This window comes from Thamnophis sirtalis, unplaced genomic scaffold, assembly GCF_051295495.1.
Source record: "Thamnophis sirtalis isolate CommonGarterSnake01/CBP01778 unplaced genomic scaffold, rThaSir2_p1.2 scaffold_8, whole genome shotgun sequence".
Classification (NCBI taxonomy): Eukaryota; Metazoa; Chordata; class Lepidosauria; order Squamata; family Natricidae; genus Thamnophis; species Thamnophis sirtalis.
The window spans coordinates 38,443,660-38,467,794 of record NW_028261388.1 but is presented as its reverse complement, the minus strand read 5'-3'; the positions used below and the strand labels follow the sequence as shown (position 1 = coordinate 38,467,794).

At 37.1% G+C, this 24,135-nt stretch overlaps 2 protein-coding genes and 1 long non-coding RNA gene across 7 annotated transcripts in view; 1 reads left to right on the top strand and 2 right to left on the bottom strand.

Moving 5' to 3' along the window:
• Window positions 1-1,838: 1,838 nt before the first annotated feature.
• On the bottom strand, window positions 1,839-15,706 carry MPC2 (mitochondrial pyruvate carrier 2). Its single transcript, XM_014063841.2, has 5 exons — window positions 15,028-15,706; window positions 6,603-6,643; window positions 5,129-5,213; window positions 3,467-3,578; window positions 1,839-2,055 (listed from the first exon to the last, which is right to left on the bottom strand). The coding sequence occupies exons 1-5, from the start codon at window positions 15,131-15,133 to the stop codon at window positions 2,010-2,012; spliced, it is 390 nt and encodes a 129-aa protein (XP_013919316.1). The 5' UTR covers window positions 15,134-15,706; the 3' UTR covers window positions 1,839-2,009.
• Window positions 15,707-15,908: 202 nt separating this feature from the next.
• Window positions 15,909-24,135, top strand: part of DCAF6 (DDB1 and CUL4 associated factor 6) — a 45,751-nt gene continuing 37,524 nt past the window's right edge. For 2 of the 5 annotated variants that reach the window (XM_014063836.2, XM_014063834.2), the window contains exons 1-2: window positions 15,912-16,105; window positions 22,496-22,557. In XM_014063836.2, the coding sequence (XP_013919311.2) occupies window positions 16,012-16,105; window positions 22,496-22,557 (156 nt within the window). In that variant the 5' untranslated portion in view covers window positions 15,912-16,011. Of the gene's footprint in view, window positions 16,106-22,495; window positions 22,558-24,135 lie in introns of all 5 variants that reach the window. The other 3 variants (XM_014063837.2, XM_014063835.2, XM_087721473.1) reach the window with 2 other exon arrangements.
• LOC148044371 (uncharacterized) lies at window positions 19,605-21,646 on the bottom strand. The gene is made up of 3 exons (XR_015697577.1): window positions 21,229-21,646; window positions 20,462-20,533; window positions 19,605-20,198 (listed from the first exon to the last, which is right to left on the bottom strand). It is a non-coding gene; the product is annotated as an uncharacterized LOC148044371 (long non-coding RNA).

The window sequence follows — 24,135 nt, the reverse complement described above, 5'->3', positions numbered from 1 at the left end:
GTGAATTATAGATCTACAACATCTAAAGAGGCATAATTCCTTTCGTTACACTGTCGAACTCATACTGCTGGGCTCTAGTATTATTAATTTCCTCCTTGAATAAAAGGGAACTCAGATAACCCATTCTTAAAAAATGGGAAAGCAGCAACTTATTTATAGAAACCTCCCTGTATCTATGAAGTCTCTAGAACATTAAATACCCATACATCCATACAATCAGGCAAGAGTAGTAGTGTTATTATATACAATTGCTTTATTTTGAAGTGCTGCTGTCTATCCAAGGAAGGGGAGGAAAAGGAAAAAACACTCCACTAATATCAGGTAAGCTTGGAAATCATAATGAGTTATCCCAGAAATAAATGTTTAACCATGATGAGAACCAGCAGCAAGACGACTGGAACAAAGATATGCAATTTTACAAACAGAAAGGAATAGCACAGGCCTAGAATGAGCAAAAACATGGGCTAGGGAGTTAATGGGCAAAAAAAGTAAGAAAAGAAATGTAAGTGAAGATGGAGGGTCCTGAGAGAGGACCGTGGGCTAATGATGTGGAGTGAGATCTTGGGGTCTCAGATCTCATATTTTTTATTTAAAGAAGTTAATTGGCTGCCTATCTTGCATAGTAATCCTATGCGGCTGATAGCAAAACCAATAAAAATAAAATCCCATCAAGGCACTATAGTAACCCATGCTACTAATCCTGTGACATTACTCCCTCCTACCATAATTCTTAAGGGAAGAATCAGGAGTTCAAGGCCTACAGAATGGTTAAAATGATACACTCCATCATCTCAGGTGAGAGATTCAAAGGGCAGGGGCAGCTACGTGGAAAGCATGCTCCCAGGTCCTGACTAAGTGGCAATATTTGAGGGAAGGCACCTAAAGTGCCCCCCACCCTATCTCACCTAATGGGATGTACCGATATTCTAAGGGAGAGGTAGTTGGGCACACCATCTGGCCGTGTGCCATGTGGGGCTTTGAAAGTGATAACTAATACCTTCAATTGTACTTGGAAAACAATTGGAAATCAATGCAGCTCATGCAACAGTAACAGAACACAAGCACACATGTGGGACACTCAGAAATGCATCATCACATTTTAGCTCTGTTGTAACTTCTGGATGGTCTTCAAGGACAGACTAATGTAGGGTACATTTGCAGTAATTGAATATATGCCTTGCATATATGTATAAAGGTAAGCCACTTAAAAATAACTCAGCAAATATGAAATGCTTCATTTTCTGTACATATTCACATAGCTGTTGTGTCTACCAATATTATTTCCTAATCTGTCTTTGGGTCTATGAAGTTTAGGAGCATGCTGAAAAAGTAACATTTCTCTAGCTATGTAAAAACAAAATATAATTTAAATCCCAATAGGCATTTTGCACATATATCCCCTAAAAATATTTTTTTACATGATCCTATGATTCTAACAAATTTTCATATTTTGAAAAAGTGAGATTTCTAAAATATAGCAAAATACATGAACTTGTTCCTACCCTTTGCCCAGATTTACAGTAGTTTGTGCTGTTCGGGCCATTAGATCTATAGCTATTAAGACTGTAGCAATGTTGCTTTGAAGAAGAATAAATATTTGGCATCTATGCATCTCCTGAAACCTAATATGTCCTTTTCTGATTGTGAAGTGGCAGTTCCTTGAGCCTGGAAAAGATTACATTTAAGTTGCTGGTGAAAAATATGGTGTGAGAGCCCAAGTCCCCTAAATTATCTTTTCCCCTTCAAATTCAGGTTTCTGAGCAGTTGGAAAAGTCATCTTGCTTCTGTTCTTAAAAATACTTGCACCAGTTGTATTTGGCCTTAAGAAGAGACCAGGAGCTTATTAAAGAGTTTATTTAAATGCAAAGAGGCTGCTTTCTAATTTTATATAAAAACATGCTCTACCACTTTTAGTAAAAATTCACACTGGGCAACTGAACCGGATTAGAACTATTGTAGGTCCCTTAAGAAGTAGTTTACACAGAGATTAGAAGAAATTAACTAAATTTCTACTGTTGCTTTTCCAGTTCCTTGGCTTTTAACTCTTGGTTATACCTGTCAGAAAAAGAGAATACAAATTATTCACTATTGCCAATATATTTTGAAGAAGAAAAAACATTGCATTACATTATAAATTATATTTTTATTTGCTATATTGTTTTTCCTGTCAGTTCTTTAAAAACATGTTTGATATACAATAAGAGGTATAACTAAACTGCATTGATTTTAATTTGCTTGCAATTTAATTCAAAAGACGGGTTCTATTATATATGCTGTTTAACGAAGGCTATCAAATATGAACTGCAAAAATCTGGACAACCATAAGATGGCAGGAAAACATTTGTATCTTTGCTGAATCTGGGTTTTGCAGCTCAGATCTGGTAGATCGACCCTATTTTAAATCAAAGTAGCTGGCAATGTTTATTTGTGCACATATATGTTTCTTTCTAGTAGCATGACTTGTTAGAAAAGTTCTGCTTCATGTTATACCAATTATAACAAAATCTAAAATTATATCACTTAAGCTTGCTATTAATATGTATTTTCAATCTGTAGAAACTGATTTACAATAGTGCAGCACTTTTAGCAAGATGAAACCTCAAAATGAGTGATTTTCCATTTTTCACTTCGTTCTACTGAGATATATATTTTGACATCCCAATATCATCTATAGCCTTGGAATCTCCTGGTAGTTACTTATCCAGATTTAAAAAAAGGTTTGGTCCTATTTAGCTTTTTCAAGATCTGTCAAAATTTCCTAGCTGTTGCCACCTGCTCTGATAATACTGTTATTAAACATAAGATGTATAACACATACTGTATGGATTGCATAAAAAGAGAGTAACTAGTAGAAGAACCAGAATAACATTTCCCCAAGAACTTTTATGTTTAAGATAGGCAATGTTCAAAGCGAAGATGAGCAAGATAGCTGCTACCAGGTCATCAATTTGCATTATACAAGAAAACAATGAGTTTGAATAAATCTAGATAACTAAAATATTATCTAATGGCAGCCTAAGAAAAATTGCTTCTATTAAATGAAAACTGTTATAGCAGGCTTTCAAAGACTGGCCTGCTAAAAAACCAACTAATCCTATCCTATAGATATAACTTCTACTGTAGGGAACACAACAGAACAGATGAACTGAACTAAGGAGAACCAAAGACTACACTATCAGCTAATAAGGCATCTAATGTTTCTGTCTTACATTGGACAATTTTTGTTTTTAAAAAAACCAGGAATTATTTTTACATATTTATAATACTGACCAACTCCAATTCCCTATAACAATAGTTGGAAATATGATCAGACACCAACATGAGAAAAAATGGGTGGGAGGGCTACTATTTGTTTTTTCTTTTCTGGTCCTATCATAGCGTATTCCTTTTAAATACGTTGGAAGTACAACTTTCAGAATTCAACAATAGAATGCAACACTGGCAAACAGTCTTCCTAATTACTTACCTCCATATGCGGTACAGCTGAGAGCCACCAGCACCGCCAACAAAGAAATTAACAGTAAACAGACCCCAGTTTTTAGGAATAATTACTAGAGAATATCTTGACCAGATAAGGCCTGTTGAATTAGAAAACAAAATACAGATCTATTACCAATTTAAAATAATGATTGCATTCTCAAAATTTATCAAAATCTATTAGGGAAACCTTATAGCTTCTTCCTTTCAGTCTACTCTCTCACCAAGTTTATTTAGTAATTATAGGATTGCTATTATTTCCCTTACAGCTGAATGAAAGCGTACAGCATCTAGAATAGGGATGTCAAACTCACAGCCCCCAAGCTAGATGCATCACGCGCTGGCCATGCCCAAAAAGTGAAGGGGGGGAAAAGTTGTGATACATCATGTGACGACGACGTGATGCTGTAAGTTTGAGACCTGTGATCTAAAACTACCATATTAATCTAAAATCCAGAAGATCTGTAGATTTGCAAGTCTAGTACAAGAAAAGTATATGCTTGAATGGCAGATTAAAAATGTTATTGAAAAGTTCTGTTATCCAGCAATGAACTTGCAATAAAGTACTGCATACAGTTTTGGCTCACGTTTTTACTATCATGAAATGAAATGGGAACTAATGTTTAAAACTTGCAATCTGTAACACTTATTTGACAAAATAACTCTGTTCTTTGAGGAAGATAATCTGAAACTTTAAAACTAAGCAAAAGATGAAAAATCATGTATGTAAACCAATAAGATATACTTTTACAGCAATGTAGAGACTGCAGTCAGTTTAATTTTCAGAATGAATTTAGCACTATTTCTTACATCTCTGCTGAAAGTCAATAATTTATATATAGGTAAGATCTCATTTACAGACTGTTCAAAATTACAAGGGTCATAAAAAATATTTTTGGGACCAAAGTGCGCATTTACGACCTTTAGTTTTTTCCTCAGTCATGTGATTACCATTAAAGCTAGTATCTGTTGTCTTGTGCCTGACCCGTTTCCCCATTTCCCTCATAGGGCAGAAAAATTGGAAAAGATTAAAAGAAATAAGACACACACATACACACACACAAGTGGCTGTTTGCCAGGCACACTCATAGCTTCCAGGTTTGAGTGTGCTCAGAGGTGCAGGCACTAGGGCATTCTTTTCAATGTGTATTCCCCATGTGTGGTGGTTTATTTTCTTTTATGCATTCCTTCCCAAAGAATATAAATATAAACATTAGTTCCCTTCTTGCTAATTATTCTAGCACTGGGTAAGCATTCCAAATGGCAGGGTAGTTGGGAAAAAGGAAAGATAAAATAAAATCATAGGCACAGTTGCCATTATGTGATTTCTTCCTTAAGGGCTTCATCATATTAACAACCAAGTTGCCAGCCCCAATTGTGGTTGCTAAGCAAGGACTATGTATATAACCTAAACAAAATTTCTAGATTAATGTGCTTTTGATTCAAATATACCAGTTTTTTAGGTGTTCCGGTTAGACAGTCAGGCAAAGTCAATAATTGTATAAACATTTCTAGAATTTTATATCTATATTTCAAGTATATGGCTTGAAAACCTTTCACAAAATAAAATGTTCAGTTTTGTCTTGCTATTAAACTGATGATTTAACACCCCCCCCTCTAGACAAGATAATTAAAAGAGAATACATAATACCTGTAGCCATTAGGACGGCAGACTGTGAAGTGCTGAGTTTTTCAGCAGGCCTAGTCATATCAGCCATTCCAGCACATACCAAACCCTGTAATAAGAAAGCAATGGCTTAATTTAATGTGTCAGTAAAAGTACTTTCATTTTTTTATTAATAGCAAAGTGCAACAGTCTATTCCAGCAGTTCTCAAAGTATGATCAAGTGACCCTTTTCTTTGTCCTTGAAGTAAAATAAATATTTTTAAATTTCCCAGTTTTAATTTCTAATACAATAATTATTGATAGATATAACTCACATAAACCAAAGCTCTTTGAGTGTCTTCTATCATTTTTAAGAATGTAAAGGGGTCCTGAGACCAAAGTGTTTGAGAACTACTGGTCTATAACATTTAGTTTGAAATCATATATTTCATGCATGCCATTTAGATAGCTGGAGTTAATGTTCCAGTCCATTTTGAGTTTTAAATTATATCAAGAAAATTAGGATTTGAATGGTACATGATTCCATATCAATCCAATGGATTGGCATTAACATGCTTGTATCAAATAAAACCAGATTGATTTGGAACTCAATTTAATCTATATCCCGACATATATCAGTCGTACAAACCAGAGATGCTCTGTCACTTTTGTCATTTCACTTTTCAGCCTACTTCCATGGTCTCATGGGGCGGGGGGGGGGAGAAGAGAAGGGGCATGAAAAATGGACAAACCTGACTATTGATGATATATCTTTCCCAAACTGTCCATGATGATGCTGACCACAATCATGACATAGTAGATTTTCTCATTCCAATGAGACAGAAACTAGGAAGGGAAGTGACAACTTCCCAACCTCCTTTACAATGGCCAAGAAAACTATAAACAACCAGCCCAGATATTTGAGATTGTTTTCAGCTGGCACATGAAGATTTTATTTACTTATTTATTTATTATGAAATGTATATGCTACACATATACATGGGTATCTACCCAAGAGGCGACTCTAGGCAGCTTACAAGTTGAGGAAATTGTATACAAGATGAGATCACTGAGCCAGCCATAGATCGGTAAAATGAGGACCCAGATTGTTGGGGGCAATATGCTGACTCTGTAAACTGCTTAGAGACGGGCTGTAAATCACTGTGAAACAGTATATAAGTCTAAGTGCTATTCTATTATGTTAGAATCTAACTGATCTATAATGCATTCCTTGTTTAAGTCTGACAACACAACTAAAAATATTTTTAATATAGACTTTTGAGAAATTACATTGCATCTAACGTCTGATAGAGATATTCTTTTTCCCATCAGGTTCTCAGATGACATTTCACACAATAATTTTTTCTCAAAGATTTGATTATGCAAAAGAAAGGGCTCGTCTACCAGGAGGTTCTCCAGGTTTTTTTAAAAAAACTATAGTTAAAATATATAACTGGCCTTTAACACAGGAAATACTAGAATTATGTTATGTTTTGTATGAATAATCAAATCAACTTACCCATTTCATAACAGGTGCCCAAAAAAACACTGTTTTAGGACCTGCAAGAGAAGACCTTACTTAGTCTCAAAAAACTATTAAATTTGTTTCAATAAAACATTTTTTGATCTGCAAACCAAGAAAGAAACAAGCTATGATTAAATTTCTATGAGTAAAACCTATGTGGTAGTTTATCATGTTTTTAAATTCGTGAAGTATCTCCACATTGTAGAAAAAAGAAATTGTGATGACAAAAATACATTTTTCCAAAATGAATGAAGAGAATGCAGCTTTTCCTCATTTGTAGAAATATTTCATGTTTATTTATTTGCAAAATTTATATTGCCGCCTACTCACTCATGGCAATCCAAGACAGCTCATAGGAAACAAAAACACAATATAAAAGTAATAAAAATAATAAAATAATAATGCAACCCCCTACCCTCCAGTGACAACACACACTCATACTAGCCATTTAATGTGCTCCATCCTGCTCTGGGTTCCCCAGGCCTGTTGGTAGAATCACGTCTTCAGGGCCTTCTGAAAGTGTGTCAGTGTGGGGGTCAGTCTAATTTTCGCAGTGATGACGTTCCAGAGGGTGGGAGCAACCACGAAGGCCTTTCTTCTGGGTCCACCAGATGTATCTTCTTAAGGGATGGGACCCGCAATATTCTTTGCCTGTCTGATCTAATGGGTTGGGTGGATGTGACTGGCAAGAGATGGTCTCTCAGATAATCTGGTCCCAAGCCATGAAGGGCTTTAAAGGTAACAACCAGCACTTTGAATTACACGCAGAAGCAAACTGGTAACCAATGCAGCTTCCACCGGACTGGTAACACGAATTCACATGTCTGCACAAAACCACGTGGGCCACTGCATTTTGTTCCAACTGGAAATTCCGGATGCTTTTCAAGGATAGCTCCATATAGAGCACATTGGAATAGAAAAGATGGGAGGTGACTAGGCATGAGTTACCGTGCATAGGTATTGTTGGTCCAGGAAAGGGCATAACTGGTACACAATCTGTAGTACTGGTTCACAATCTCCAGGCCACAACTGCCATCTGCTCTTCAAGTAGGAATCACAAGTCCAGGACAACCCCCAGACAATGCATTAGGTCTGTTTGAGGCAGTGCCACTCCATCCAAGACTAAAGGTGGCAATTCTCCGTGGACCAAAGAACACAAACCCACAGCTACTCGGGTCCTGCCAGGATTGTTTCAACCCATTGCTCTCCATCCAGCCTGTAATAGCCTCCAGGAATTGCGAGAGGGAGATCATGACAATGCTTAATTCACCAGGGGCTGAGATATACAGCTGAGTATCATCAGCATTGATGGTGATGGATAATCTCACTCAACAGCTTCAGGCAGATGTTGAATAGGCACAGAGGGAGTATTGAACCCTACAAGATGCTGCAAAGCAATGGGCCAGGCCTGGATCTCTCGCTTATTAAAACCGACTGAGAACACCCACAGAGAAAGGAAGTGAACCAGGTTAGCACAAAGTCTCCTACCACTAACTCCTGAAGTCACCCCAGAAGGATACCAGGGTTGAAGGTATTGATGTAAGCATGGGACAAAACTATAAAAAGTGTTTTGAGTCATCATAATAACTGGGACAGAAATAAACAGTAAAAATAAAAAATTATATAAGTAAACTTCAGAGAGTTTAGCAGTTAAAGCATCAGGCTAGAAAATAGGAAACCATGATTTCTAGCAATTCTCTCAGATTTGGGGATGGAAGAGTAGACCTACTTATACAATGGAAATTTCCCTTATTTTCCTAACCTTTGCCCAAATGCTATTGGATTCACTGAAATACTGCAACCTCCCAATATTTGATACAATAAAATATTTAAAATGGATTCATAAAGCTGCTTTTTCCCTAGGTCATAGAACTTTATACAGTATTTTATTCTGTGTTCTAACAATTAACCTCGTCAAGCTACTCTTACATTTTCATTTTTTATTGTTATCCCACAGAGATTGTAACTGTAAAATCACTCAGGTTAGGGATCATATAAGTTTATAATATACTTCAAGAGATATAAATTGCTCTTTGTGAAGTGAAATATTCCACAGTATAATATTGCTCACTAGAAATAATTTCTCTGAAAACTATCTAAGAACTTTCTAAAATGAATTCAAGGGATGGATGAAATTTTTGTAATAATTGGGTTCCTTTTTTTAAATGTCAGGTAGGACATTGCATGCAAAGCCTCAGAAGAAAAAGCACATATTATCAATAAGTAAATAATTATGGATGTATAAAATGTATTGGACCATTATAGAAAACTATTCTACAGTATTCCCTTTGGATCCTACTGGCAGAAGGTTCAGCATTTTACAGAAGTAATCCCTCCAAAGCAGAAGCAGGTCATGATATTCCAGATGCAAGCATTCTGCATGAAACATTAGACTCATTAGAATACTTTATTTGGCCAAGTGTGATTAGACACAAGGAATTTTCCAATGCAGAAGCTCTGAGTGTCTATGCAAAGCAACAGAGTAATAATCATAATTATAGTACCAAAAAGTACTATTATAGTACCAAGTAAAGACTGTAAGACAGATAACAATAATGCTACAGCCATACAACATGGGGAAATGTACATAGACATTAAATAGTATGGTAAGGATTAGGTGTTCAGCAGAGTGATGGCACAAGGAAAGAAAGTGTCCCCAGGTCTAGTTGTTTTGCATGCAATGCCTTATAACAGTGTCCTCAGGGGAAGAGAACAGATCTATTTCAGGAGTGGCTCACACTAAGAATAACTCAAAATCATTCCCAGTTTGGAAGATGTAGTTCCAGGCACAAAAACAAAGCTTTATCTCTGTTTTAGCTAGATAAATGCAGTTAATCACACTTCTGGTGAGCCCTAATGACAAACCAACATTTCTCTAAAAGAGAGAAACCCATTGTGATTGAAATGGCAATTGATTGAGAACTGGGCAGCTGAAATCGCTCTGAAATTAAAGATATTATTAGATTATCCACATAGCTGTTATTTCACAAGTAATTTTGTGACCAGAAAAAATGTTAAGTCCAACTCCTATTTAGAAATAAGTTTTACATAGGTTTTTGGAAATGGTGTTGGTAAATGTCCAAGGACCAAAGGACAATATGAGCAAAACCTCCTGCTTTAGAGTAAGGGTGTCAAACTCGATTTGAGGGCCACATCAGGGTTGTGTTTGACCTCGGGGGCCAGAGTGGGCATGGCTAGCTCAACATCATTCATGTCAGGGGCGCCTGTGGCGACCCAAGTGCTCTGCCAGCAAAAATGGGCTCCCAAACTCCATTTTCAGCTGCGACGGCCTCCTGCAACCCTCTGCCACCGAAAATGGAGCTCATGAGGGTCTCACGTGACACTCACAAGCTCCGTTTTCACTGGGAGAGGCACCGCAGGCTAGTCCTTTCCTGTTTCCAGGGCCAGCCCCATGGGTCAGATCTAAACACACACACCGCTGGGCCGGGTCTGGCTCCCAGGCCTTGAGTTTGACACTCCTGCTTTAGACTTTAATCTTTTACGTACTCCCTGGGGTTGATGAACACTGAAATCCAAACTACCTAGCAGGCATCAGCTGGCCTATCTTTTGATATGGGTAAATTTTTATATCCTGGTATTTAAATTATAGCATTTCAACTCAGCATGGTCAATAGCTATGCTACACCAGGATTTCTGGAGCTTGTTACTCAATTTATTTGGAAAGCACTAAGTTCAGTAATGTTGTAGGGTATGCATTGCATCTCTAAGTAGTGCATTTTTTTAAAAAACCCTCTACTTTTCTGTTATTTTAAAGATGTTCTAGACATGTAAAATTTCACACCATTCTAGGGAAGTATTTGATAACTACCTTACAAATTAAAGTTAATACTTTGAGGTACTCAGTCCTAATTAAATCTTTCAGAAAACTATTGAAATCTGGTAGTATGTATGTATGTATCTTTTATATTAACTAGTAGGTACAGAGACAAAGAGGATAATGAAACTCTATTTAATTCAAGAAATATTTTTAATGAACAACTCATGACAAACTTAGATATGCCTTGCATAAAAAATAATGTTGTAATTATAGACTCTTAAATGATATGAGATATAAAGGTTGTGACAATTATTGTAGAATGAAATTAAAAAGTTTTAAATGTTTCCCCTATCCAATCAAGGAGAGGTGCTCATATCTGATTTCCAGCCAAGGCCTGTGTTGTCTGAGTGATAATTCGATCATCGTGGCCATCGTTTTATCGTTTCACAACATGAAAATACAAAACACAGTAATGTTCCTGCCAAAGTGGTACTTATTTATCTACTTGCATTTGCATACTTTCAAGCAGCAAGGTTGGCAGAACGGAAGCTCATTCCATCACATGGCACTTGGGTTTCAAACCTGAGCTATTGGCTATTCAGCTGACAAGCCCAGCATCTTAAATGCCGAGCCATCATGCTGCCCCTAGAATGAAGTTATTTAGGCTAAATACATATTGTTGGATCAGGCAGTTGCATACATCAAGACTTGATCAGATTTTAAACTTGACTTTTCACTAAAATGCTAAGCAACTAATAAGATGAGAAGAAAATGTAAAATAATGGTTTAGTCAGGTGAATAGGGAACAAGGAGAAATGTATCTCTGAGTACATGTCCAGCATAGGAATTAGTTTTGAGTACAAATTGCTTTTCACAACTTCTGTTACTCGGTGCTCTTATTTTTTTCATCATTTAATTTCAGGTTTTGCTTTGGTAAATCTTTCATTTACTTAAGTTTAGTTCAGAATATCTTGGTATATCTATACCTATCTTATGCCAGTCCTGTTCCAGGTGTTTATGAATGCTACTTTGAACTGTAACTAGCAGTTGTTTTATAAGATTTCTTCTTTATAAATACTAAATTTTTACAAGCCACAAATTATTTCCCAGCAGGGTTAGTTATTTTTGCTGCCTTAGAGATTTTCTAAAGTTTTCTATTAATAGAAGTATTACAATGAATAAAAAACATCAGCTAATTTCTTTTACTGCCAACACTTCACTTTTCACTGCATGATAACTAGCCATCTTAAATAATAGGATTGTCTGTAGAGTGCAAGGAATTACTAGAATAAGAAATGAAAGTGTTAACTGCAAATAATATTTCACAAGCCAGAAATAAAAATATTTCTCTCCAATACTGCAGGCTATGTCCCAATCTAGGGCAAATGTCATAGTATATCAAATCAGGCCATCAAACTCTTCCAGGTTCACATGGCATGGACTTTGAAAATATGTTAAAATTGAACAGAAACTGACACTAAAGCTAAGAAGACAATGCCTAAACACTATCCTGATGTTGTAGCTCAGCAAAAACAATGATTCATTGTGTAACTGTTGAGAAAAGCAATAATTAAATACAACAATCAGTAATATACTAATTTATATAAATGTATAGTGCAACTAACTACAGTTGGAACATTGAATATATCTGTGTTCATCACAAGTCAAATACAGTAGGATAGAGAACAGCTACTTAGGGAACAACCAATGTAATAGGTTGGAGAAGAAAAGCTACGAAGTTTGGAAATAAGGTAAATTTGTTTTTTATTCAGTATGTTATTTACCACCACAACCACTGGCATCAGCTTCCCTTTCAAAATCTGTTGCTCAAGAAGAAAAACAGTAAGGTGTTGGTGTCTTCTTGTTCTTTCTGTGAGTTTTCCATAGATACTGGTTGAGCCACTATAGGACAGATTGCTAGATTAAATAAGCAGATCTCTCCTTATATTCAAATACAATTTACACTCAAGTGATTGGGAAATAATTTTGTTAATAATTTTTCTCTTCTTACACAGCCCAGCTATTGCTAACCTGGATAAGTATACCAAAGAGATACTGAAGCTAATTTCTTATAAAAGAAATAACAGTTTGTTGTTCAAATAATTGTTACATATACCACATTTCCTTTCTTCCACTGAATAAATCCAAAGGGGTACAAATACAGTTTAATATATCAACGAGATGAGGAATTTGTGCTTTGTAGTTTATAGTATGCCAATGCAATGCAATAAAATGTCTACAGTCTAACTACAGACATAAAAAATAACTAATCCCTAACTACATATAAAGCAATCAGTAACTGATGGCATCAACTCATGTCCAAAAGCTTTGAAAAAACTATTTGTTGCAATTTACTGAAAATCAATACTATAAGGTCTGACTGAATTTCTGAAGGAAATAGTTCCAAAGGGCAGATAAATATACACACAAATACACACACACCCAATCACTACCTGCAGACCACCATTCTTACCTCATGGAATTGGGGAACCACAAACAGGTTCCTCCAGGACATGCAAGTTGGGTTGGATAAAACTGGTTGCAAAAGGCAGTCCTACAAGTACCCAAGCCATATAGCTTTAGTTTGACTTGCTCTCAGAAGCCAATAGGAAGCCAGCACAAGGCCAGAGCACAGGTGTTTGTAGTACTAGCATGTACCTGTTAACACCATGCAATTGCATTTGAGATCAATTGAAATTTCTTGATGCGTAATCTTCAAAGACAGCCTCATCTAAAGACAGCCTCAAATAAAACAACTTGAAATGAAACAAATAAATGGTGATGGGGCATGAATAACTGTTACAAGGTCCTCATAGTCCAGATACCACCACAACTCATACAAACAAAATGGGGATAAGACATTTTTTAAAATTAAAAACACTTTTGCTCTAGTTAGTGCAGTATGACAGGATTTTAGAACCCCAAGAAAGAAAAGTTCTAAGTGTGTCTGCAGCAAGCTGTAATATAACAATAGCTGAACAATAGATGTACTTAGTTGCTAATTTAAATATAGGCTTCAAGATATTTTTCCCATTGCAACTTTTATTTGAAAATATTAGGGAGCAGCAGCCATTGTCAATTTTTCTTAACAAGGATTTGACACAAGCCATTGGGCAAGCACACCAGTCTGCACTTCTGGGCAGGCAAGAACTCGGCAATGATCTTTTCCAGACTAGCAAGTTTCTGTTGCAACTTAACCAATAGCACTCCTTCCCTAGAAACTATCTATTTTGAAATAGGTACTAACAGTTACACATTTATTTGTTATTAATTAAATCTGTTTCCCTTCCATCTCACGATGAGGCAACTCTGCAGGTTAATCTTAGAACCTTAATTTTAAGCTGAGTGTCAGCAATTAAAGTCACTATCTATTTTGTAGTGCTGCAGCTTATCAATTGTATTTTTCCTGTATGACAGTTTGACTTTCCATTTAGTTGCCTTAATTCAGTCTTTCACTCTTTATTGCTAGCAATAAAGATAATAGATCCTATTTCTGAAACTTCTGTGTCAAGGAGAGCAAACAGATGTTACATTTTTTGTAAGCTTTGTAATTCCTTGATGATTATATTAGTCTAAAACCGAAGGAGAAGTAGTAGGTGGCAAACTTTAAATTATACATGATACTATAAGATTTAAAATGTATTGGAACTTCAACATCTTTTTGGCTAAGGGGGGAGGGCTTCATAAAGGATGGGGAAGGAGGTTATAGGATATTCCCATCTGACACTGTGAAATATCCTATTGGATTGTTACCTTCATTCAGTCCAGATATTTTATAGTTTTCTCCAACCTAGCGCCTAGCAAATGAATTTGAAGTACAACTCCTAAGGGTGTTTTTTCCAAAAGGCAACTGGACTTTCTTGGTTTTTTCTTGAAAACATTTTGCTTCTCATACATTGTAACACTGGAAAAAGCACCTTTGGGACAACTATGACCTGGATGACTGAAAATCTCTATATAGTTACAACTACTAGAACTTATTTATTCAGTTTATAGGATGGTTGCTCACATAGCTAGGATGTTCAATGATTTATGGAATTCTAATTCTAAAACATTCAAAGGACAAAAACTTGGGAAGGCCAGTCTAGCTATTTGTAAACTCTGTCCTCCAGAGAAGAGAGATGAATACTTTGCAGAATTTCTTGGGGAAAAAATTGTAATGCCACATCCCTTTAACCATTGGCCATGCACTAGGTCTTCTTTATATTCTGCCTTTCATTTGGGAGTTCAAGAAAGCATTAAAATAAAGTTAAAGCACAGTACCTGGTCCAAGGTCACTTAATGAACTTCACGGTAAATTGGGTTTCAACTTCAATTCCTCAGAAACTAGCCAGATATTTGACATGCTAACATATCACATGTGGTCACTTTATGATAAATACTGCAATTGGAGGGGGCAAAACATACCAAATATAACGGAAATATTGGTTTCTCACAACTACGATGCCATGACATGTAAAACTGCATTTCCTGGAAAACTCTTTCTAGACGGCTGTTTAAAAGACAGGCCTTCTTCAAGTGGACGTCTGCAGGTCCATTAACTTTTTCTTTTCACATTCACCTTCTCACACTCTTACACCTCCAGCGACTCAGTTGCCGGTCTTTTCCCCTTTCTCTCCCCTCCCTCTTTTCTTCCCATACCTGCAGGGTGGTTATACAAAGGGCGCAGCCGGGCCGGCAACATAAGCTCGATCTTGTCTAAGAAACGGTGGTAAGAAGCACGAAACCCAGCCACGGCAGCCGCCATCGTGTGTGCGCGGTGATAGCGGGAGCCCCGAATTCAGTGACGGCGCCGCTCGACCTGCCGTCCTTCCCTTCCTCCTCCTCCTCCTCCTCCTCACACGGCCTGAGTAGAAGCAAAACCCGCCCCACGGACATAAGCCGGTGGTAGGACGAGCCCCGTTTGTTTCGTTCTGATTTGCTGCTGGAAGGGGAAAGGGGCGTGGCTTAAGCAGCTGTCCTTCGTGCTATTGGCCAGCCAGGCCTATTGCCACCACCGGCTTTCTCTCTGGTGCCGATGACAGGAGATGTCAATTCTTGTCTGCTTTTTATGACGCTAGTAAAGCGAGCGCGAAGCAGTGACGAGTGAAGCAACTATTATTTTCTGTTATGGAACATAGGCTCGGAAATCATGTTCCAACGATGAGCTTGTTTACACACGGTAGCCAGGGCCGAACCTGCCTTTGCCACCGCCCTCTAACTCGTCCTGATTTGTTTACCCCTTTGAGCGTTCAGTTGTCGACGACGTGAGGGAAGGAGGAGACCTTTAAAGCGGCTTGCGGGTGGCTTGGTCTCCGTCCAGAAACACAACACGCAGGGCACGACACCTGCGAATAGTTATTCCTCTACCGCTTTAACTCTCGCGATGTTTCCAGTGAGCCGTTCCCTGTCTGTGGGCGGGGGGGGGGAGGAGCTACTGTTGCTGTGGCAGCTCTCCGAAGAGGCGATGGTGGGGAGGGAGGGAGGTGAATGGCAGCGGTGGTGGCAGTGGTTACGCGCGCGCCAGGCGCGCGCACGGTCTCCATGGTGAAGCGGGGGAGGGGTGGCCCTCAGTAAGTGGCAGCGACTGATGTCGCTGGCGCCCGCGGTGGCAGCTCCGATCCGCCTGGCCGAGCACGCGGGGCCATGTCCCGGGGGTGCTGCACCCACCTCCTGTGGGATGTGAAGAAGCGGACTTTGGGCCTTGAGGAGCCGGGCCTGCTGCGGAGACGGTATCTAGGTGAGGGAAGAGCGGGGGCAGGAGGGCGGGGTCGGGGTCGGGGGCGCCGGGACGCGGCGGCCCTGTGTCGATTCCCCCGCGCGCCGAAGCTCGGGGTTCGAGCCTTTTGACGGCCAGCCGTCGGGACCGCTGTTTTGGAGCGCCTTTTCTGACCGTCAGCCCTTCTTCTTTAAAGCGGCACCGTGTAGGCTTGAATGTCGAAACGGGGAACTGGCGGTCGGACGCCCAGGGTGGTCGGGAAAAACGGCTAGAAAACCTCGACCGATGTAGCTCTCCCGCGCCCTCCGTGCCCCTTTGCCCTTTTAGCCAGTTTCCTCGGCGAGTCTTGGGAAAGAAAACCCCCTCTTCCCAACACGAAACGTCGAACTTGCGGTTTTTCTTTGGTTGCCTTTTAATATCCCATTCTTCGGCACATGTTGCACTTGGCCATGGAGCAAGTCTCAATTAATTGAGCGGAGTTCAGTTTCATCAAGTAGCAACTGGACTGTGGGGTCTGCTCTTATTCCCCGTCCGCTGCCCTAGTCGGTCTGTTCAAAGATATACTGTGGCACCGAAGAAATCAGGACGGGGCTTAGTGTCCTTTGCTGCCTTCCATTAGCATGAGCTAAACAAGCACATATAAGCCTTCGAAACATTTAAATCAAACGTGAGGAGGCTTTCATGGACTTTGGGATTCCCCCCCCCCCAAGATGTAGTACGAATCGTTCCAGAATAATCAGTCATAAAATATGACAGCAACCTCATTTCTGTGCAGAATGGATAGTTTTTTTTTTTAATTTTAAATTTTTACCAAAATTCAGCTAATCTACAGTGGGCCTTAAATGTGTTGGGCAGTGAAATGAAATCAAATTGTTATCTTTTAGTGTTTATTAATACAGAAAAATAATGTAGCACTAAATTTTCACTGTGTTCTATGTATGGTTATGGACTTTCTAAAACTTTGTAAGAAAAACATTACTTTTAATCAATAGCTGGATGGTAGCCATAGTATTTTTTTTCAATTTTTTAATAACTTTGTTTTTAAAACTGCCCAATTACATGATTCCTGTGTGGTTTTGCTGTGGATATATTAAAGTCTAGTACTTTAGATATTAGAATATAATTTATTAAAAGGCTGATATTTGGTAGAAAAAATGTGATAGCAGAGTTGCACCTGTGATTTGCGTGTTTACATCCAGTATACATTTGCTTGCTCCCAAATTTGTTTTTAGTATATACTACTCTAATAAAAATGAATATCCTCTTTCAAAAACCAAGGGTGTGGGGGTAATTGTTCTGAGTACTACATTTTATTAAAAGGTAAAAGTTTTAAGAGCTGCAGAAAAGATGCTGCCAAACTTATTTTAATTACCATAGGCTATTCTCCCAATACTCTCTTCCAAAAGTATTATCTGTTAAACTTGGTCTAGAAATCTGCTACACCAAATTGTGGCTTTTTCTCCTGGAAGCTGATTTTAAAAAATTAACCAGATAAGTGATTGCTTCTCTTCCATGTAAATTAGATCACTTAATATTATGCAGAATTACAAGTTCATTGTCATCAGTACATGGCTAAATAGGTGAACATTTATGTATATAATAGGGTTTAATTATTATGGCACTTTAATATCAATATAAAGGCAGTTTGATAAGTTTCCTCAAGTTCATTTCAACAGTAGTCTTCCAATTGCATCCCAATTGCAGGGAGATTAAGGTGATATTTTGGAGGATCATGGTATGCTTATTGTTTAAATATTTTATCTGAATTTGGTTAAGATTAAGATGGGAATAATTATACATTTAGACATGTTGGGCATAGAATCCCCATTTAACTATAGCCATCTATTTTCTCTTTTTTATTGCTTATCTTTGCTTAGTATAGCTTGCTATTTCTTACCCCTTTACTCCACTTTGTAAAATGGTGCTTAACTTGAAAGAAATTGAGTAATTTGTATGCATATAATTTAATAAAGTACTAGGCCACTGACTGCCCCTCATTCATTTCTGTTTAGTCCAGATGAATATTTCAGTCAATGCAGTATCTAAGACTTGGCAATGGTTTTTCAACTCTTGGAATTCTCCCTCATTGTTATGAAGAGATGAACTAAAACATGTCAGGTTGACTTGTTTACATTCAGAATGAATTGGCTTTTCTCCTAAAGACCTTTAAATTCTAGAGATACCGATACACTGCTAGTTTCAAGATCAGTTCTAGTTGTTGCTTTCAGTTAAAATACTGAGACCCTATAACCACTCAGAGTTGTTCAGAACCATTCAGCTAGCATATAAATGTTAATAATAATACTAAAGGAATATGATTGGAACAGGTTGTTGCTATTAGTTGCTGCTTAACATTTTAGCTGTTTTACATTTGTTTTTTCTGTTGTATCAGTGATCCTGATAATATTTCTATGAACTTCTGACATAACAGTAAGTGGATAAAAGGTGTTTAGTAAACAGGTATGACCAAAGGTAGATTGAAAAGGTATCAAGAAAACAAATTCTAAACATGCTAACAACATAAGGACTATACTTACTTTTGTTAGGACTGCTGCATCCATTCAAACAAAACATTTTTGATTTGAGTTATTATTTTGATTTATATGCCACATTTGTGCCACATAAAACCACTTGAAGTTGTTCATAGTAAGAACAACATTCACGGATGCAAACAATATGAGGTAAAATATATACAGTAAAATATAAAAAGTGGCATTTTCTTCCTACTGCCACATGAAACACCTGTTCAGCGTCTAAAGCATGCAACATTTGTACATGCTTTCAAACATCACATTAAAAAACTAATCTTAGAATACACACTCATAGGAAAGCAAATAATGTTTTCTTTGTATTGCATTAATTTTTGATAAGCAGTTAAACATTTTAGTTTATAACAGATGAAGATGCATCACGTTTCTTGAGATTAAACAGGATATAAATAGCAGGGTACTTTTACAGTATTGTTTATTGTGTTGCTAAAAAATGCAAGTTTTAAACTGACTTAAAGCTGAAAAGTTTGAGGCATAAATTTTTGAAATTTTGAACAGAAGTAAAGTATTAAATATAATCAATGTTTCTCTTAAAATGTAAACTCTTACAGTTCAGTAGTGGTATATAAACAGTTAAAAAGAAGCAGATATCAAAGCAGATTAAAAATTGAATATAATATTGGGAATAATAAATTATTCCAGTTAATATATATCTTCATCTTTGTTGAACAAAATAGGTACTAACTACTTCAAAGGTTATACTATCCCTCCCTCCCAACTATCGTCTGTCCATCCATCCATCCATCCATCCATCTATCCATCCATCCATCCATCCATCCATCTATCTAGACTGATTATATGTAGCACATTTTAATGTACTTGAGTGACCAGATACAATAGGTTACATGAAACCATCTATATACTATGCAAGTCGAAGTTTGATGTAGACAGTATTTTTTTAAAATTCAGTCAGTGATTCTGGATCACCATGAATGAACTAACTAAAGAGAATATGTAAATATGTTGTTGCTGGGAAGTGATTTTATAAAAAACATAAGGAACTATTTAAAATACATTTTAAAAATAACCAAAGCCTACCAGCCATTATAGTCAGAATATTAATTTCATGGCAGTATTTCAGTTTTTGATACAGATTTATAGTCACAGAATTCCTTTATAATGTTACAGCATTAGTATGAAAGTAGCTCTCCAATGCAGCTTGAAAAAGTTTATAGGTCTTCTGAGAAGTCTTTGCTGAACATTGCATTTCTTACTGGATGACACAACTATTTGTTCAGCACACTTGGGATTTGACTAGATTCTAATATAGTTTTGCTTTCTCACATCTGCAAGCACTTCATATGCAGTTAATAGACAACAAAATATATCAGAATATTATTTAGGGTTTCAGTAATTGTTTTTCTTTAATACAATTGACTAAATTATTTATCATTCAGTATAAGTCTCTGGCACCGATATATAAAAACTTCATCCAGTAATAGTCATCTGAAGGTAATATCATGCCAAATTCTTCAGATTCTTTTAAATCTTTTTTCTCTGTTGCAGACTGTGGAAAACAGAGAACAGGCAGGGAATGCCATGAGCCAGTATACTCCTTTATCTGCCTAAGAGGAGAGAGTTCAAAACATAATTCAACAACAGCTTTACAATTTGTAGCTATTTAGGGCCTTGTGAAAGAAGTGGGGAAACACATCTTTTTACATGTTTTCTTGGCAAAAGATCCCTGGGAAGATATAACAGATTGGATAGAGTTTGCTTATTGGTATAGCTTTTAGTTATAACCTCTAAGATCAGTTATCCATCGACTGACTGAGCTTTAAATGCCAACACAAATTTTATGAGCAGAAATAAAATATATTTAAAGTACTTATGCCTTTCTGTAGAAGTACAGGATACACTTTGCCTCTGTTTTTCTGCACATTGGGGCAGTTGCAAGGATCTGAAGAAAGTCAAAAAAACCCAGTTCCATTTTAAAGTATCCAACACAGATTGCATTTTTTCAGGTTATGTACAGAGCAATCAAAACTTTGAGCTGTTACTTTGAAGATGGACTCCACAAAACAGAATTGATTTTGGAATGGTGCAAAGGCTGTGTATTAAATCGCTTTGAGTTTGTGAGCGATAGTCATTGAATGGATGTCTAATTTTAACTGTATATAATCAGGAACAATTTGAAAAGGGTAGAAAGGTGAAATAAAGTTCTATTTGAGAAAGATAATCTGGTTGATGACTGTGCATGTCAAGAAAATTATTCAGGCTGTTTCTCATTCTTAGTAAATCCCTGAATGGCTGTACCACTATTGGGTCCTATAACTGAATGCTAGTGAAAATAAACATATACAAATCCTCTTCCCACTTACAAAAAAACCTTTATATTTGATTGTAATTGTCTAAATAGAAGGAGATCCACCACCCCCACCCCCCACCCCCACACAGAGAAATTCAACCAAGTGAGTGTTGTATGTCAGACTCACTCTTGGGCCTGTAATTTGCTTCCTATAAAAATAATCTCTTGAGTTTATGCAGTTGTTTTGTAAATAATATGAAACATGGGAAATAAGTATATTTAAAAAAAATTAAGTTATGCAAGCATGCTGCATTATTGTTATAGTGGAAATAACATTATTTACTTACAAGTTAACATTTTAAATCTAGTCTGTTGCTCTAACACTGTTTACTTCAGTTGAACATTCAAGTATGTGTAACATTATCATTGACTAAGCAGGAAGGGTTATATTTAGCTATGTACTCATTTGACTGTGTCGTATGTTTAAAAGTCTAATAAAGATCACAATATTACTATAGACAAATTGCTTTTCTTTGCATAATAATGTAATCACATGACAGCAAAATTCATTTCAACAATTAAAATTAAAATAGATTGTAAGAATTACTTTAAAATTGATTAATTATATTAAGCTTTTAAAAATAGTGATATAATAGTTGAATAGTTGAAGTTGAATAATTTTGTCAATCAAGGGAACAAGGTCAGAATTGTCAGTTACCAATATAGCTTACTCTTAAAATATGAATTTTCTGTAGAGTATTTTTGTTGAACACAGATGCGTTTTAATGACAAAAACAATATATAATGATTCCTTATATTGAAGAAATTAAGAAATACAGCAACTGGAATCACATTATTTTGTAGGATAAAGTGAAGTTACAAATGCCCACAAATTGTGATGTACTTTGATTTGAAACTTCTTGCTTTAGCTCCATAATTATTCTTCAATAAAACAAAATGAATTATGGAATTAATTGCAGAAGGCAAATATGTTATTTGATTACAACTGTAGAAGAAAAATACACATAGTTTAAATTAATTGGAGAGCTACTTTCATACTAATGCTGTAAAATCACATTTTCTTCTTCATCATCATCATAATTATTATTATTCTGTTTTTTAAAAAATTCCACACTAGGTATTTGGTTATCATTGCAATTGATGTTACCCTTAAAATAAAAGCAATTCATTTTCCCAGAAGTGTTCATTTTTGCCCTCACAGATGAAACAAAAGAAGAGAATAGGGATGTATTTACTCCTCAAGGAAAAGTCATCATAGTAAACTTTCATATGCTGAGGGCAAGTGGGAAAATTTACTCAAATTTGGGGGAAGTTGAGTTTTGCCTTGGACATATTGAATGTGTAATGGTATATATTTCTGATTAAATGCTTGTTGAATAATTCTTTGGCTGCTTGGCTGATTGGGCTGAACAAATGCTTATCTATTGTCCAGGAAATCAAATTCCCAGTCTCTAAATATTGTTTAATAATTTTGGCTCTACATACAATGCAATACCTGCCACAGAAAACTGAGAGCCATGGAGTTTTTCATTTGTTTTTTTGTAAATATTAAGATATGTCAGTTAAATCTTCTGGTATGTTTTTTTTTCCCAGGAAGAAGAGAATTTATCCAAAGATTAAAACTTGAAGCAACATTGAATGTGCATGATGGCTGTGTAAGTGATTTCTTGTTTCTTTAAAAATTGTAAACACTTTTAAAATTCTCATTTAAAATTGGAAATGATTATATGCTTGCAAACTTCCCTCCAGATAAAAATATGAGGGGCAGATTTGCAGAGTAGGCAAGGATCTCCAGAGTAAAGAGTACTCTTTTATTTCAAAGTGTCTATTGCATAAATGGACAAGCACAGTAGCATGCAACCTTGGTTAATTTAATAAGATAGTTGCAAACAATTTCATATAGTGAAAGAAAGCCCTTGTTTGGAAACGAACATTGTATTTTCTTTCCCATTTCTGCCCTTTTGGCCTCCTGGCACTATATTGCTTCTGCTCCCCTTATCACCACCCTGCACTTTGCTCATCCTGCTGGCCCTATCTGCCTTTTGGCCTGCTGCCTTGCACTTGTTGCCCTGCTGCTTTGTGTTCATTGACTCTTCTACCCTGGACTCTGTTTGCCCTGCTGGCCTGCCATCTTTGCCACCTGCAGCCCACTCATCATGTTGGCCTTGATGTTCTGTGACCACTAGCCCTGCTGTTCTTCATTACAAGATTGGCACATGCTATTTGGAGAACATGCAAGCGGGTTTGGAAAGAAGACCTAGTGCAGCCAACTGTTACCTCACACATGGCCAGGCCAGGCATGTCTTGCCAGCAGTGGGAAAGTTGGCTGGGCATGGCAGGGTCTGTGAAGTAAAGGCTGGCAGAGATGGCTGCGGCTTTGCACTTCATGCTGGGGTGGCTAGCTGCAGTGCAAGGCTTGAGACAACATCCTACAGTGATGGCAGCATTAGCACTAGGCCTAAGTAGAGACTTGGGACAATGATGGCTGGTTGAGGCTGCTGAAGGCTCTGGACCGCTACTTCAGCCCCTGCTGAGAAGTGGCACTGGGGAGGGCAGCCACAAGGGCACAAATGGTCAGTGAGATAAGTGAGTGTGAGCAGTTGAAGTACCCCACATGCATAGGTGATCTGTAAGAAATGAATAGTTGTTTATACTGACTTAAACAATATTGCTTATTTTACATATTAAGATTTTAAGTCAATACAGCTAGTCCTTGACATTCATTTAGCAATTGTTTGAAGTTACAACTGCACTGATCAAAATTCAGGTTCTTGGCAATTTCCCTGCATCTGCAGCATTTGCAGTGTCCTAGGATCATGTGGTCACAATTTGCAAAGTTCCCAAACTTCTAACAAAATCAATGGGGAAAACTGGATTTGCTTAATGGCTGCAGTGACCTGACAACCATGGCAAAAAAGTTGTAAAATCAAGCACGACTTAACAATCACCTTGCTTAGAAGCAGAAATTCTAGTACCAGTTGTGGTCATAAGTCAAGAACTACCTGTATTGACTTAAACAATATAGACCAGGTCCCAAAAGTGCTTTTTCAAAGTTGAAGAAGTTTCTTGAATGAGAAGCTAAATGTCTTCAAAGAAAAACCAGAAATTCCAGTTGCCTCTTGAAAAACCACCTTTCATGAGCTGGATGTCTGAGAATCTCCATAAATCCACGATGGCGAACCTATGGCATGCGTGCCAGAAGTGGCACACGGAGCCTACTCTGCTGGCATGCA

Bases quoted from the DNA above. Each gene is read 5' to 3' on its own strand.
- MPC2 (XM_014063841.2), bottom strand. From the start codon at position 15,133: ATGGCGGCTGCCGTGGCTGGGTTTCGTGCTTCTTACCACCGTTTCTTA. The intron at 3,579-5,128 runs GTATTATGTATT...CTAATTCAACAG, and splicing joins TGCCGTCCTAATGGCTACAG to GCCTTATCTGGTCAAGATAT. The intron at 2,056-3,466 runs GTAAGTAATTAG...TTTTTCTGACAG, and splicing joins CAGCTGTACCGCATATGGAG to GTATAACCAAGAGTTAAAAG.